This window comes from Dendronephthya gigantea, unplaced genomic scaffold (genome assembly GCF_004324835.1).
Source record: "Dendronephthya gigantea isolate DGI-Jeju-01 unplaced genomic scaffold, DenGig_1.0 000133F, whole genome shotgun sequence".
NCBI lineage: Eukaryota > Metazoa > Cnidaria > Anthozoa > Malacalcyonacea > Nephtheidae > Dendronephthya > Dendronephthya gigantea.
The window spans coordinates 392837-406960 of record NW_021163143.1 but is presented as its reverse complement, the minus strand read 5'-3'; the positions used below and the strand labels follow the sequence as shown (position 1 = coordinate 406960).

Sequence of the window (14124 nt, the reverse complement as noted above, 5' to 3'; positions counted from 1 at the left end):
TCAATAATTTTTCTTCAGTCATATCTTATTTGTTTACGAATACCGGCCGGCTGATGATTTCTATACGTTATACGTATGAAACAGACTGTTAGTGGAAGATTTTTGGTTAGATGTATAGCAAAAGAGCGTGGATTAGATATGACACACACAGTGAGGTAAAGTGAGGAAAAGAGCGGTGGTTTGGTTAGATATAATGGCACAGTGAGCTCTCATAAACACTGCATGAACACTGCATGATGATGATGACGAAAATGAATGATGATTGTTAAAACCAAAAGACCGCGTGGCTCTTTTATCACGATTGAAATTTCCGTTATTTCCCTTGTTCAACTTTGTGATTTCATTGGTTAATTGTCTCTGACCGGAATTGTTATTGATAGTAACATGACTCGTTTCTTTGACCTCATTTGCATATGTTGGTCATTACAAGTGCGGTCAAGTGCGGTATCTAAACTCAACCGGTAAAACCAGTGCAGGCATTTTGAATCGGTCACGCTGTCATAAAGAACGCCGACAGAGGAATTTTTTTTTACTTTAACCGGTAAGCTATATCTACGTTATAGTACTACCCTGCCTGCACCACTGAAGATATAGTAGTATGAGTTATTTGTCAGTCATAACTTGGTTTGTTTATTGTGAGCTTAATTAAGATATTTTAACCTCATTCTCGCCCGGGTTGACGAAGAGAAGACAGTTGTAAACCAAAGTCTTAATGCAGTGCACGCTGTTACTTAAATTAGGTAGCAGGTGATGTCTTCGGCTTTTGCCTTTAACTTTGCAAAACATGATTTGGTTCAGCGTTCATGTACAGATGTACAAATAAATATTACAACAAAGCTTAATTTGTTTAGCCGAATTCAGGTCTGACGATGCCAAGGTTAGCTAAGGATCCGCAAGCGATGCTAGCAAGGAAAAGACGACTGAGAGCAAAGTTCCTTGCTATGCAAAAGGCAAATGGTAAAGCTCTCCAAGCTTTTAATGACAAGAAATCTCAGTTGCGACAGTCGGGTAAACCCATAGCTAGCAACGATCAAAAGAAAGCTGAGATTTCAGCCGAACATAATCAAGTTAAACAGGAGACCAAACTGGCTGCAAAACGTGCATTAGACTGGGAACCGATTTTCCCGATCGAGGAAGAGTTACCAAAGTACAGACGAGTGGTGGTAAAAGGCGGGGAAGCAGCGAATGTAAGTCCGGCCATAAATAGTTAAAACCATATTTCAATTATCATGTTACAATGCTGCATACATTTTTGCATAGCCATATGAGGTAATTTATGTGAGATTAAAAATAAATGACTGCTTAAATAATCAGCCTTTTGTCCTCAAACTTTGTAACTCAAAGGCGTTAAAACGAAGTTTGAGTTCTAATTTGCGTTTACATGCAGTTCACACGGCAATTTGCCTAGATGAGCAACTGTAAAACAATAAAAGGAAAATTTTTTCCCTCTTAGAATTTCCATATCATGATTCCATATCAGAAAATTTGCAAAATGCAAATCACATCACTTGTCACGGTTTCTAATTTTGCTTCAGTATTAGACCCATCACTCCATGCGCGATATTGTTTTTATTAAAAAAAAACGTATAAAATTATGCCACCATGGTTTCCTAACTATCTCACAACGTAGCTATAAAGACATAAAATTTCTGTACCCGAATTATATCGCGTTAACAGGTCCTCCAGCCTCAAATTTTGCCGATAAATAAAGGCTATAAAGCTCAAGTTTACCTTTTATAAATGACAGAACTTTTACCTCAGCCTGATAATGAGGTTCACCTTTGGCATTTTGTTATGCAAGCAGGCAGTGGCTACCGCGAGAGAAACGTCTTATCTGTATCTGAAGAACTGAAAATTTGCGTCCCGTTACGGTGTTAAAAACCGTTATTCCTGATCTAATATATTTCATATGACATGTTTGCTTTGTGCTTCTTCTTTTTTTACTTAAGCATGTATGCTCACAAACAAACAGACTTTGCTACTAGTAATATCATGCAGCCACATGTATATATAGGAATATTGTTGTTGGTATTATGATGATCAGTAAGCCGATCAAAGCATACATTTTATTCGAAACTTATCTTTTAGAGTATTCTAAATTTTAACTGCCGCATGATAAATTCCGTCAGTCTTTTGTTTCGACCAGAAATTCATCTTGAATGCAGTAGTGATAAGCAAATTACAGTCTGCTGGCTTTTTTTATCTCGCAAGTGGGTTGAAATGGCAAGAAAAGTAATTTCTATTCACTAGGTCAGGGTGTCCCTCAAAAGTCAAAAGTCCAGATTATCTATCATTATTCCATGCTGAAGTTTGTATATTGTATACGAAGTGTGTTGAAAGATTTAATTGAATGAATCGGAAAGAAACGCAACTGCATGCATGCATGTGGGTTGGCTGTTTAGCCAACTAATGCTAATTTGGATTTGAAAATTATAGAGGGAACATTCGGATAGCCTGATACTTCTTAATTATGTATGAATATGTGTGAAAAAGGATCAATTTCTCGCCAATTTCCTGACTCCCCTATTAGGACTGCTTGAAGAATTGCTTGAGGCCATATTATATTATACTGTCTGTTACAAGTACACTTGAAGCAGTGTCTATCATATAACGTACCCCACTCAGTGACCTGTATATATACTATATATAATTAGGCAGCGAAAACTTTGTAACCAGTCTCCAAAAAAGTTGTTATATGCACGTCCGATGGTATTATCAGACATGATGTTAGAAGATTGATTTGACAAGATTGATACAGCTGTTACTACTACAACACAAGATTGTAGCAATATTGTTAAAACATGTTTGACCTGGCTGTTTATTCGACAAGTTTGTTATAACTTGTTAACAAGTTGTTTTCAACTTGTCAACACCTTGCTTGCAGACCTGTTACAAGATGTAATATTTTTACTCGTGTAAAAGTGCCAACTACACATACCTACACGCCATTTATACGGAGGAAAATAAGGAAGGGATTTAGGAATGCTATTATTATGACGGTCAATAATTTATATGGAAACGTTTTGAAATCTTGGGACCAAACACTTGGACAAAGGAAAACTTTGTTTTAGCTAACAACGTCTATAACGAATAATGTTTAGGATGCAATACCAGATGAAATGAAGGAAGCAGCGAGGTTGTTAGCTGAAGCAATGTTTGTTCGTGAGAAGTATATGACGATGAGCCTGCAAGAAGCCTGTCAAACAACTTTGAAAGCATTGAATGAAATTGACGAAGAGTTTAATGTTGATATAATCCTAAAGGATCGCGGAGTCAAAGCTGATCGTCATAAAGGTTTGTGGCAAAAAATATACCGTATGTGTATAGTGTTCCCGATTACAAATCAAGTCGCACAGCGCTGGGGAAGTTACGATTGCTGAGGTAGCAATTCTTCTCTTACATCCACCGTCGCTGCGATCTCCAACTAATTCGGTATTGCAATTTAATCGCTAGGGTCCCTCGTAAAGTCTTTTCAGCGATCTTAATGACCGAGGCAATCGTAACGATTAAATGGGAACCTGTCTTTAAAACATGTAGGGTTGATCGTAATATACGTGGCCACTAATAATTGGATTGTTAATGAATAATAATTCTATAATAGGTGAAATGCGCAAGCAGAAAAAAGTGGAAAATTTTTACGATCAAATTGAGCTGCCAGATGCCATTGACTACAAGTTTGAAAACCAAGATGGTGTATTCTGTATCACTGCTGGTACACCGTTAAAACCTGACAGTGTTTTCTTTAAGAAAGATGGTACACCTAAAGGACAGATTGCACCATCACGGGACGAGTTTCTCAGTGATTATTATCTTCTACTTGCAACATGTGCAAATGGGCCTGTGTAAGTAATCACTCGTTGAGTTATCTTTCCGTTAAAGGTAGCTCCTTTACTGTATGTCCTAATATTAGGACGAGCATATTGCGTTAATTGTATATAGTGAGGACTTTTGTGCACTGTAACGATATACCCTCTGACAACTTTCTTTTTAGTCGATCGTTTGCCACACGTCAGTTAGAATATTTGGAAGGAAAATTCAATCTTCATTGTCTCATGAACAGTAAGAAAGAATTGGCCGAAATCAAAGCAGTGCCAAAACGAGATTACTACAACGTTCGGAAGGCATGTTTTTTGACGTAAATACTTTTTTCAACCACAATTTTTCTTCTCAGTTATGCTTCAACCGATGCATAATGATAACGAGGCATGCATGTTCTGTAACTCACACACACATCATTTGAAACAGCTGATGAAATATTATTCCGTGCTTGTAACAGACTCACTCTTCAAATCCGAGGTTAAATGTGTACTGATATATCTAATATTTTTAGGTTGACACGCATATCCATGCAACTGCCTGCATGAGCCAATTCTCGCTGCTGAAGTTCATGAGACGCAAGGCCAAAACAAATCCTGATGATATAGTAGCTGAGAAAGATGGAAAGAAGTTGACTTTACTTGAGGTTTGATGATATAAAGACTTATTAAGTTAAAGTGATATTATCTTCATAAACACAAATTTCTTTGTAAAGAATAGCCTTATTATAGTGCACGAAATATCCACTTGTTGAACGTATCTTGGCATTACAATCTTTTAACAATCCTATTTACGAAGGACTTAATGTGAACCGTACGTAATTAAAGTGAAGTTATATATACTTGTTTGCTTTTAGTTTTTTGACAGTCTCGGCCTCAATCCTCAACAATTGAGCGTGGATAGTTTGGATGTCCATGCGGTATGTAAAAAAACCATTCAAATTACAACCCCTAGTACTGATGGTCAGACATAAAAGTTTTATCATAGCTGGATAAATATTTGTTGTGTTTATTCAGGGCGAAGAAACGTTCAATCGTTTTGACAATTTCAACAAAAAGTACAATCCAGCTGGTATGTAATAAAAAAAAAACAACAAATGTATAATTATAATAAAAAAAAACAATCGAATTTAATTATACTTCTACCTAACCACCATTGTTTCTATTAATCCTCCCACACCGTGATTGTAATATATTACTGGACATTGCACATGGTTCTCTTCTTAAGATTAATAATGCTTGAATATAAACAGCATATAGAGTTGAAACAAAAGAAAGGAAGGTATTGTAGCATTCATGGACGGGTCTTCACTCGAATTTTTCAGGTCAAGGCGCTCTTCGAAAACTTTTCTTGAAGAAAAGTAATTACATGGAAGGTCAATATTTGGCTGAACAGATAAAAGGTGTCATGGATCTTCATGAAAAAAATAAATATGTCAACAGTGAATTGAGAATTTCTGTTCATGGAAAATATCCAGACGAGTGGCAACGACTAGCACATTGGGCCTTGCAATACAACATTCAGTCGCCCAATGTTCGTTGGATGATTCAAGTTCCAAGGCTTTTGTAAGTCTTTGCCAGTAGTTATTTGTCCTTTGTTAGGCAGATCTTTCAATCTCCAATTAAAGCATAGTTTTATTTACATGTATATCACTAACAAAAGTTGGGCGTAATCACTTGCGAGGTTTCGCGTACCTATCCCCACAGACAAAATATTTCTATCCTTATACAAGACGTCTCCGATGAATTAGCTACCACATATGAGTCGGAACTTTTAGGTCGGTGTCAGGTCTAGTATGCTACTTCTCTTTTTAGTTTTTTATCTAAATCCTTTTGTGTCGCGAATATAGTGACATCTATCGTAAAAAAGGCAACTACAAGAGCTTTGCAGAAATGTTGCAGTTTCTTTTTGGACCAATGTTTGAAGCAACTATTAATCCGAAATCTCATCCTGAGATGGCCAAGTTTATGACCCAGGTAATAGAGAATCAGTACTGGACAATTTATCAATTCCTCGACGAATATTGAGAATATTTTTCTCTCCCTTTCTCTCTCTTACATTCACCAAGGTGATTGGCTTTGACTCAGTCGATGATGAGAGTATTCCGGAATTGACTCCATTCAATGAAGACAGTGAAACACCATCAAACTGGACTCAAGAGGAAAGACCAACATATGCTTATTACATTTATTACATGTATTGTAACATCATGACTCTTAACCATTTGAGAAGGTATGGAATTACAGAATTTGGAAAGCAACAATTTAAATGTTGCTTTCAATTGTTTAATTGTTTTAATCGGTTTTAAGTTTTGTTTTTAAATATTATTTAGTTCAATATGCCATTCCACAACTGTTGTCGCGTGCAGAAATTTACCATGTTATAATATTAAGTTTTTTTCCAACAGAGAGCGTGGAATGAATACATTTGTTTTACGTCCTCATTGTGGTGAGGCAGGTTCACCCAAACATTTGGTTGCAGGATTTATGTTGACTCAGAATATTTCTCATGGGCTCATGTTGCGCAAGGTTGGTGATTACATGGATGAGAAGTAAAGAACTGAAAAAAACGAATGTAACCCTCTCAGTCAGTGTCACCCCCTCACCAATAATTCCTCTCAATAAGTCCATCTTCCCAACGAGTCCATTGATCATGAATGCTATCCACCGCTATCCACCTATGTCCACATCTATAACAAGCCCGTATACCCCCCTCCCCCTCAAGAGGAACCATGAAGAAATCATGCTAACGCAAACTCATCTTATATTATTTCTTGTAGTCGCCAGCACTGCAGTACTTGTACTATCTGACTCAAATTGCTGTTGCCATGTCGCCACTAGCAACAATGCCTTGTTCCTTAACTACAATCAAAATCCATTCCCAGAATTTTTTGCAAAAGGATTGAATGTCACATTGTCTACTGATGACCCATTGATATTTCACTATACCCAGGTGGGTGAGTTATGCAGTTAAATTTTAAGACTGGCATAATATTGAATGCCATGCTCGATTATTTTTCTTACAGCAACCGCTGATTGAGGAATACAGTATTGCAGCACAAGTTTTCAAACTAACCGGAACAGATATATCTGAAGTAGCCAAGAACAGTGTCTTGATGTGTGGTTTTGAGGATGAGGTAGTTATACTTTGATTTGCCCAAAGACCAGATGCGGTTTTTCTCCTTGTCAAAATATGAGTAAGATATAGTTTCCATAGTTTAATACAGAGAGACAGTTTTTGCGCTAACGAGTTTTGAATATATAATAAACCTTTCTAGCACAAACGCCACTGGCTTGGGAAAGATTACGATAAAGACGGCTTGGCTGGTAATGACATAGCCAAAAGTAATGTTCCGGACACAAGAGTTGCATATCGTTATGAAACCTTGGTTCAAGAACTCACATATATTTGTAATATTGTGAAGAATGCCGCTGATGATGATGATGATGAAGATTGAGGGACTGGTATATGAGGCACGCACGTTAGCAGATTGTCATGCACGGGAAACGAGTGTCTAGTTGATAATTATTATATATTGCACCAATCGTGAAATATTGCAGCACGGGTAGTGTATAAGTTCAATAAAAATTGCGAATTATATTTGCTTGTTTGATGCTAATACCCAGTCCTGACTCCTGGGTTCATAAATCGAAGAAGTGTCACTGAACATGATTTTTATGAAGCACTGTGATCCGGAGGGGGATTTGTCATAACGAAACCACAAACGTCAATATTCGAATCGCATATAATTTAATTAGATCGCTAATTTGTTTTTATTGTAAAATTGTCATTGATCACACATCTTTTGCCAGTTCAGAATGCGATTATCCCCTTGTATATTTATTGTCTTATTTCATACTTCACGATGATTCCAGAAATTCTCGGATGAAATCATTGACAATCTGAGGTTCATCCTGCTGAACCCAATGACTTGCGCCACCAACAAACCTAAACAGCGAACATTTGTGAATTACACACCGCATTTTTGCCTCCTGATTTTGACAGGGAAACTTTCAAATCCATGCAGGAGTAATCAGGAGAAATACGTTATAAGAATATAAAGAATGTCTTGCACTGCATCCTAGTAATGATCATGCACAAGATCAAGCAATATCAGTTCATCTCGACCATACCGCATGAAATCTCTGTAAGCAGACTGCCACATAAGTTTCCAATATACGCTACGTAACGCCATGCACGTCTAAACATCGAGTTAAAACGTTATAAAAACAATTTCACACCTGATTGTGGAATTCTCAACACATTCTGGGATGAAGTCTAAAGATTTCTTTAAGAGAAATGCATCTTGATCCCCCTAAAAAAGCCAAGTCAACTACTTTACCCAAAGAAGAGACCTAAATAACAGTTATATCAGTATATGGAATGACTTAAAACTATGGTTAGTGATCACGACCAACATTGCATTTGTGGCTATACTTAGTATACCTTACCCATACAATTAGTGTTGGCGCCGTAACACGTGGTTGGCCATCTTTTAGCCAATCATTATCAATATACATTGTAACAACATTTCTGTAGTAATTTAAAGCAGCAGTGAGCGCGCCAGGCTGCGATATTGCAAATTTGAAAGCTTCAATGTCCAGGTCGCTTATGTTGGTCGTATTTCGCACACCCTGTAAAGTATGGAATTTAGACAGACTTAAAATGAGAACACAGCAACGTCACAGACAACGTGAAAATGACGAATAAACTGCGAATAAAAACGCAATTTATCCGCCATTTTCGCGACGTGTTTCACGTTGCTATCACGAGATTAAAATTCTTTTGTAAAGTTGACATCACCAAAGGCAAAGGTGTTTGTAAGACTGCTCTGTCTGCATTGAAACTTATTTCAAGTATTTTATGACAGCATAGCTAAATATATGTTCACTGTTACATGCATGCAGAGTTTTTTTATTTATTTAGGATATTTTTTAATGACTTACGGCGTACTTTCCACGAAATACCGCCCTTATGATTCTGAATTTTTTTAAGGATATAAATAATTCCGGTAAATATGGAAGTTGATACAGGAAAATGTACTAAACAAAAAATAAAACATCAAGAATTACAACAAGCTTAATGTTTACCACAAATGAATATAAATTAATTAAGCAGTCTATATAATTCATATTTAAACTAGAAAAAGTCGAAATAATTTTTTATCATGTTGTAAATTAGGATTATATCATAGTCTTCAGTAAATTCAAAACAGTTCTACCAAGTTGGCAAGTAATATATCCGATAACTAGTTAATTCAATGGTTAAGAATATACCCAGCACATCAAAAATTGTTTCCAGCTTGACAAGAGGAAGTTCATAAATATTCTGGGGAAAAAATACAGAAACATTAACCGCACAAAATTGTTTATAATTGAATTGAATGATTAAATTTAAAAAAAAACAGACAATATCTCGATCTGAAGTGTCACAAATTACTTTGGATGGGGGCAATTGAGAATCACAAGTTTATCCACAATTTCTGGAAAACGATGGGCCACAGACCTAAGTGACAAAATTTTACACAACGACTCTTAACAAGATTTAGTTTTCACAGACAGAACACGAAATCAAAAGTCATGTTTTGCTTTTAAGGTGAAAATGGCAGCATATATATGTTCACGGTACCAGGATATTAATCCGCCCCAATCATGTCCAACAAGAGTACATGAAGTATAACCAAGTGCTTCAACCTATATAATTATATAGAGTAAGCGTTACATTGTGCCCCTGTGCAGTGTGCATGCATCACTCAGCCAGTGCCAGTGGCGTTGATGCACGACACTTGAAAGGAGGGGAACATATCCATATATTCTTGCTTTAAAGCTAATGAACAATATGGCAATTGGTTATGATATATATAAAGGCTAGTTCATACGCGGTTTTGAAGATTATCTGGGTGTTACCGCCCATGCACTTATTATAGTCCATGGCCACTCACTATTTCTTTTACGTCCTCGGCGAGATAGTTTATTTTATAAAGAGATGTTTTTTCTGGTTTGTCGCTGAATCCATATCCCCTGCAAGTGCGGGTAACAACAAGAATTTTATCTAATGAAGTTCATAACTCATTAAGTTAATTACATACGAATACAACAATTAAAACGGCTTCAATTAACAAACGCTATTTGGCAATGCTGCGAGAATTTCCTATCGAAAAATTATAAGGAAAATAATGATGAAAGTGAAATCGTACAGTGGGATGAAGACGTGTTTGGAGTAAGGCAATTTCAGATTTACCTCAAGTCAACCGCAACAGCACGATAATCTTTACAAAATTCTTTCAACTGATAGCGCCACGAATACCAAAACTAGAAAATTCAATCTTTAATTATAAAAGTATATTTCTCGGTATTTTGACTTTTGTTGTAAATAATTACGAACAATTATAATTTACAATTTGATTCGAAAACATTGTTACGAGTTACTATTTGTAATTGTTGAATTATTTCTACAAATTTAACTGACTCAAGAAATACTTATGGCTATGGAAGTACATTCAAAATTCCGGTATGTATTAAACTGAGAATTTCACCTCAGGAAATCCATGAAGAAACAACATCAACGGTTGACCAACATCGCCATTAGCAACGTAGTGAAATGTGATTTTGGATTTTGTTGTAACATAGTTGTGAATACCAAGGTTTTTGTCTTCAAGACAGGTTGGTGCTAAATTAAGTATTTTTAGTTAACAACAGTGAGAATATTTCAACAGTATTTCAGTCCATTTCTTATGTGATTTGCTCACAGACACAGTGGGGACAAATTATCCAAATCTAGACGAATTTGGATTGGGAAATGAAAAGCTAGTCCTTTCCTAGACAACCTTCAGATTACAAGATTACGAAAAATTCGTATCAACGAATTATTCCACAGGGGGCCCAGAACTGAGTTCTTCTAAAATCGCGATCTGATCGCGTTTTTGTACCTGGTGGTTAATTAAAGTATAGAAATTTGCAAATTTTGCAAGGCTACATTTTTCTTAGTTTTCAACATTCTGCAAGCAAATTTTGTAGTTTTTCTTGCCCAAATAAAAAATTAGTCTAGTATTGCAAAAGGTCTATTGGTAGGCAAGTTTAGGCTTTTAGATGTTTTCAATCCTTTGCACCTTTTTCTTTTATTTGTCAAATAGAGTGGCAGTGGAGTGGCAGTCACATTTCAAGTACTATCACCTTATACTGTCATCTTTATACATTTGACTAGATTTACACATATATAGCAATGTAATTTCAAAATAATGTTGTCACTATATGATAATCAGAGAGGCGGATGACAGTTTTTAATCCAATGTCTTATGACTCATGTAATCATCACATGATATCCTTCATCACACATGATCAGTAATATGCAAGATCAATTATCCATATATGCATATAATCTATATATACAGAAGCTTCATTGGAAATTCAAGCTTAAGATGGAAATTCACCCAGGTAGTACTGATATACACTCCTTACTGTCTTCCACAGGCAGGATACTTACCAAAAAAATAAAAAGGAGAAATTGGTGACAATGGCTGTCAGGTTTGGGGGAATTTAGGCAGAAATAAGTAAGAATGAACCTTGTGCTATACATGAAGAGATATCAACCAAAGACTCTATTTAATATGGAATCATCAATGCTTTAGCCAACAGGAAAATATTTAATTACTAAAAAACTGATAGCAATAGTCTAGCTGTAAATATTTGCTCAATTGCACAAAAGGTAGTTTTTACTTTATTATATAAATATTTCCCTTTTAGTTTTAGCTAAGGTCTTGAAATTTCTACCAGTTGTAAAAAAGGTTGCTAAATAGCTTCTGGTTGATATACAGTTAAAATTTCGGTTTTATGTATATCTTGCCTAAAAATCGAAACAACTGCTGCATATCTAGTGCAGCTATACAAAAATATGGAGGCTCTCATATATGATTTCAGTTGTTGTAGTTCAGTTAATAAGTATTGGCTGTACATTTGGGGCTAAAACGAGGAGTATTTGCGGTTACTGTATGATATTTGCGGATACGTGCTTAGGTAATTTATGGATAAATATAGTCAATATTTCAGTAATTTCACTGATATTGCCTAACTAGTGACAACAAAAATTGAGACGACGTTATTACCCTGCTCTATCGGTACCGACTTAACAACTACGGTACCCTCTCGAATAATGCTCCATATCAAACGACAAAACACCATACAACCATAAAATATTCCGATAGAATACATGAAGGTAAAAGCCATTATTCGTTTGAAAAATAAAACCATGATTTTCGTAGCTTTTCGTACCGACACAGATCTGAATAGTTGCCCTTTTGGAGTTTGGACTTTATTTTCACTTTGAGCGATACTTCGTCTTGCACGCATATTTTGGATGATTGGATCTCGATTTTACAATATTTAATTTACAATATTTAATTATTTAGTTTAGCATTAAATATTTGCACAGACAATATAATATAAAAAATGGTCTAGAGGCCGCCTTTCTTCTCAGCTTGTCAGTTGCAGGGTTGCCAAAACCTATGTCAGTAAGACATGGCGAGGTCCGCCCCCTGCATAACCAATAAAGCATTGTGAGTCGAGTATGAATATTGGTTGATTTTCATATCATCGCTAAATTTTTGTTCAAGGGCGTAACTAGAACGATATTCTTTCCCGGCTCAGAGAAATAATAAAAAAACTTTTTTTACAATGAGAAAGGCCTATTAATCATATTATTTAAAATATAAGATTAACCAATCAGGATAATTGTTGGACTGTCAGGTCGGGTGTGTTCAGCCAATAGCATAGCTTTATTTTCCAACACGAGGAGCCGGGAAAATGAAATATTTCATGTAGTCTTCAAAATTTGAGGCGTCATTTTGGCCCTAAACTTCGAAGCATAAAGATGAGTTATATTTACGGCTTAAAATTTCGACTAACATTTCTACTGAGACAAATGTCCTTGACTAAGATCCTGTTCTCGTTTGCAGAAGAAAATTTTAGTATCTTTGCTGCTCTGTCGTTGTTGTAAGAACAGGTAATATCCCTTTACGATTATCTGCTTGCTCAATCGAGGGATCTTGAGTGAGATCCTGGTTGAATATAATTGCCCTGAAAGACACGTGTTTGACTCGTCGCTTATAACACTAACGTTGTTTTTTATTCACAGCTCACAGAGCTCTGATGACTTAAGGCCAAGTTTGACGATCAAGCTCGTGAACAAGAGACGGATAAATTGTGGCCGAAACTGCTCAAGATAACTCGCCTTTGAAGAGAGAGCACGACTAGCTATTTCTCGGAGCTTATTGGTGAAATGACAAAGGTATAAAGTAAATCGTATGCGAATTAATCATGCAGGGTTTAGATCAAGCAATCAGCTGCACCCTAGCAGCTAACCATCTCGCGCTTTAATTTCAAATCCCTTTGGATGGAGTTCTAAAGCCCTTAAAAACTAACGTTCCCTTCTATCCTTTTCAGGTAGAGTTTTAGAGCTAAAGCTAAACTAAAGACGAAATGTACTGTACAAATACGGCACCTGAGAAAATTACGGTTGACTGAATTTCCTAAGAACTGAATTCTACTCGCGTTTAAGGAGACAGCAAGTCCAAAGCTGCTCTTTCTCAGCTTGCTGCTGAAATGAACAGGTAAACTATAAGTGTATATCTATTTTGTGTCTCGTAGATTCACAAGAGGATGAGAAATTGAAACGCTTGATCCGCAGGCTTCGTGCTTTGTGTCCTCTTTCACCTGATTCGATCGTGCACTTAAACGAAAGTTTTCCTCTAATATTTTGAGCTCGTTTTATTGAAGCGAACTTCTTTGAATCACCGTCTATAACAAGCATTACCTTTGTTTTATTTCAGGTGGAGATTTAGCGAGTTAAAACCATATGAAACGAAGATAAACCTGTTCATAATAAAATGTAAGTGTCAAGCGATTAAATATTTTTGATAGAGCGAACAATGGGGAGCTTAAGCTGATTTAGGACGGGAACCATGACGGCTGAATATACAATAGTAGAAAATTCATAATAGGCGAGAGTAGAAATAATTGAAATCCTACAGGCATTTTATTGACGTCGTTTATATTCCATACACAACAACAAAGCGATGTAATGATTTTATTTACAAAGTCTGCTTTAAGAATAAAGAAAGTAATAATCGAGTAATAGTAAAGTATACAACGTTTTCTAACGTATTCCAAAAGTTAACAAAATTACTGTATTAATACGATTAATTATTCTTATCGTCACGCTGGGCTCCCCAAATTATACGGTCCCAAGTTAGAGAAAAATTCAGCTTCCTGCATGCATAATGCGTTATATTGAACGGAAAAATTATACAAAACT

General features: G+C 36.0%; 1 protein-coding gene and 1 pseudogene across 1 annotated transcript; one reads left to right on the top strand and one right to left on the bottom strand.

The window, feature by feature from the left end:
* Positions 1–423: 423 nt before the first annotated feature.
* Positions 424–7409, top strand: LOC114536325 (annotated as a pseudogene).
* A 115-nt stretch (positions 7410–7524) lies between these two features.
* On the bottom strand, positions 7525–12092 carry LOC114536324 (epoxide hydrolase 4-like). The gene is made up of 11 exons (XM_028557680.1): positions 11918–12092; positions 10352–10485; positions 10057–10127; positions 9758–9836; positions 9445–9509; positions 9256–9321; positions 9093–9144; positions 8763–8858; positions 8268–8450; positions 8058–8131; positions 7525–7764 (listed from the first exon to the last, which is right to left on the bottom strand). The coding sequence occupies exons 1-11, from the start codon at positions 12060–12062 to the stop codon at positions 7677–7679; spliced, it is 1053 nt and encodes a 350-aa protein (XP_028413481.1). The 5' UTR covers positions 12063–12092; the 3' UTR covers positions 7525–7676.
* Between the last annotated feature and the right edge of the window lie 2032 nt (positions 12093–14124).

Bases quoted from the DNA above. Each gene is read 5' to 3' on its own strand.
- LOC114536324 (XM_028557680.1), bottom strand. From the start codon at position 12,062: ATGGTTTTATTTTTCAAACGAATAATGGCTTTTACCTTCATGTATTCT. The intron at 9,322-9,444 runs GTACCGTGAACA...TTTGTCACTTAG, and splicing joins TGGGGCGGATTAATATCCTG to GTCTGTGGCCCATCGTTTTC. The intron at 9,145-9,255 runs GTAATTTGTGAC...TTTTTTCCCCAG, and splicing joins CTCAATTGCCCCCATCCAAA to AATATTTATGAACTTCCTCT.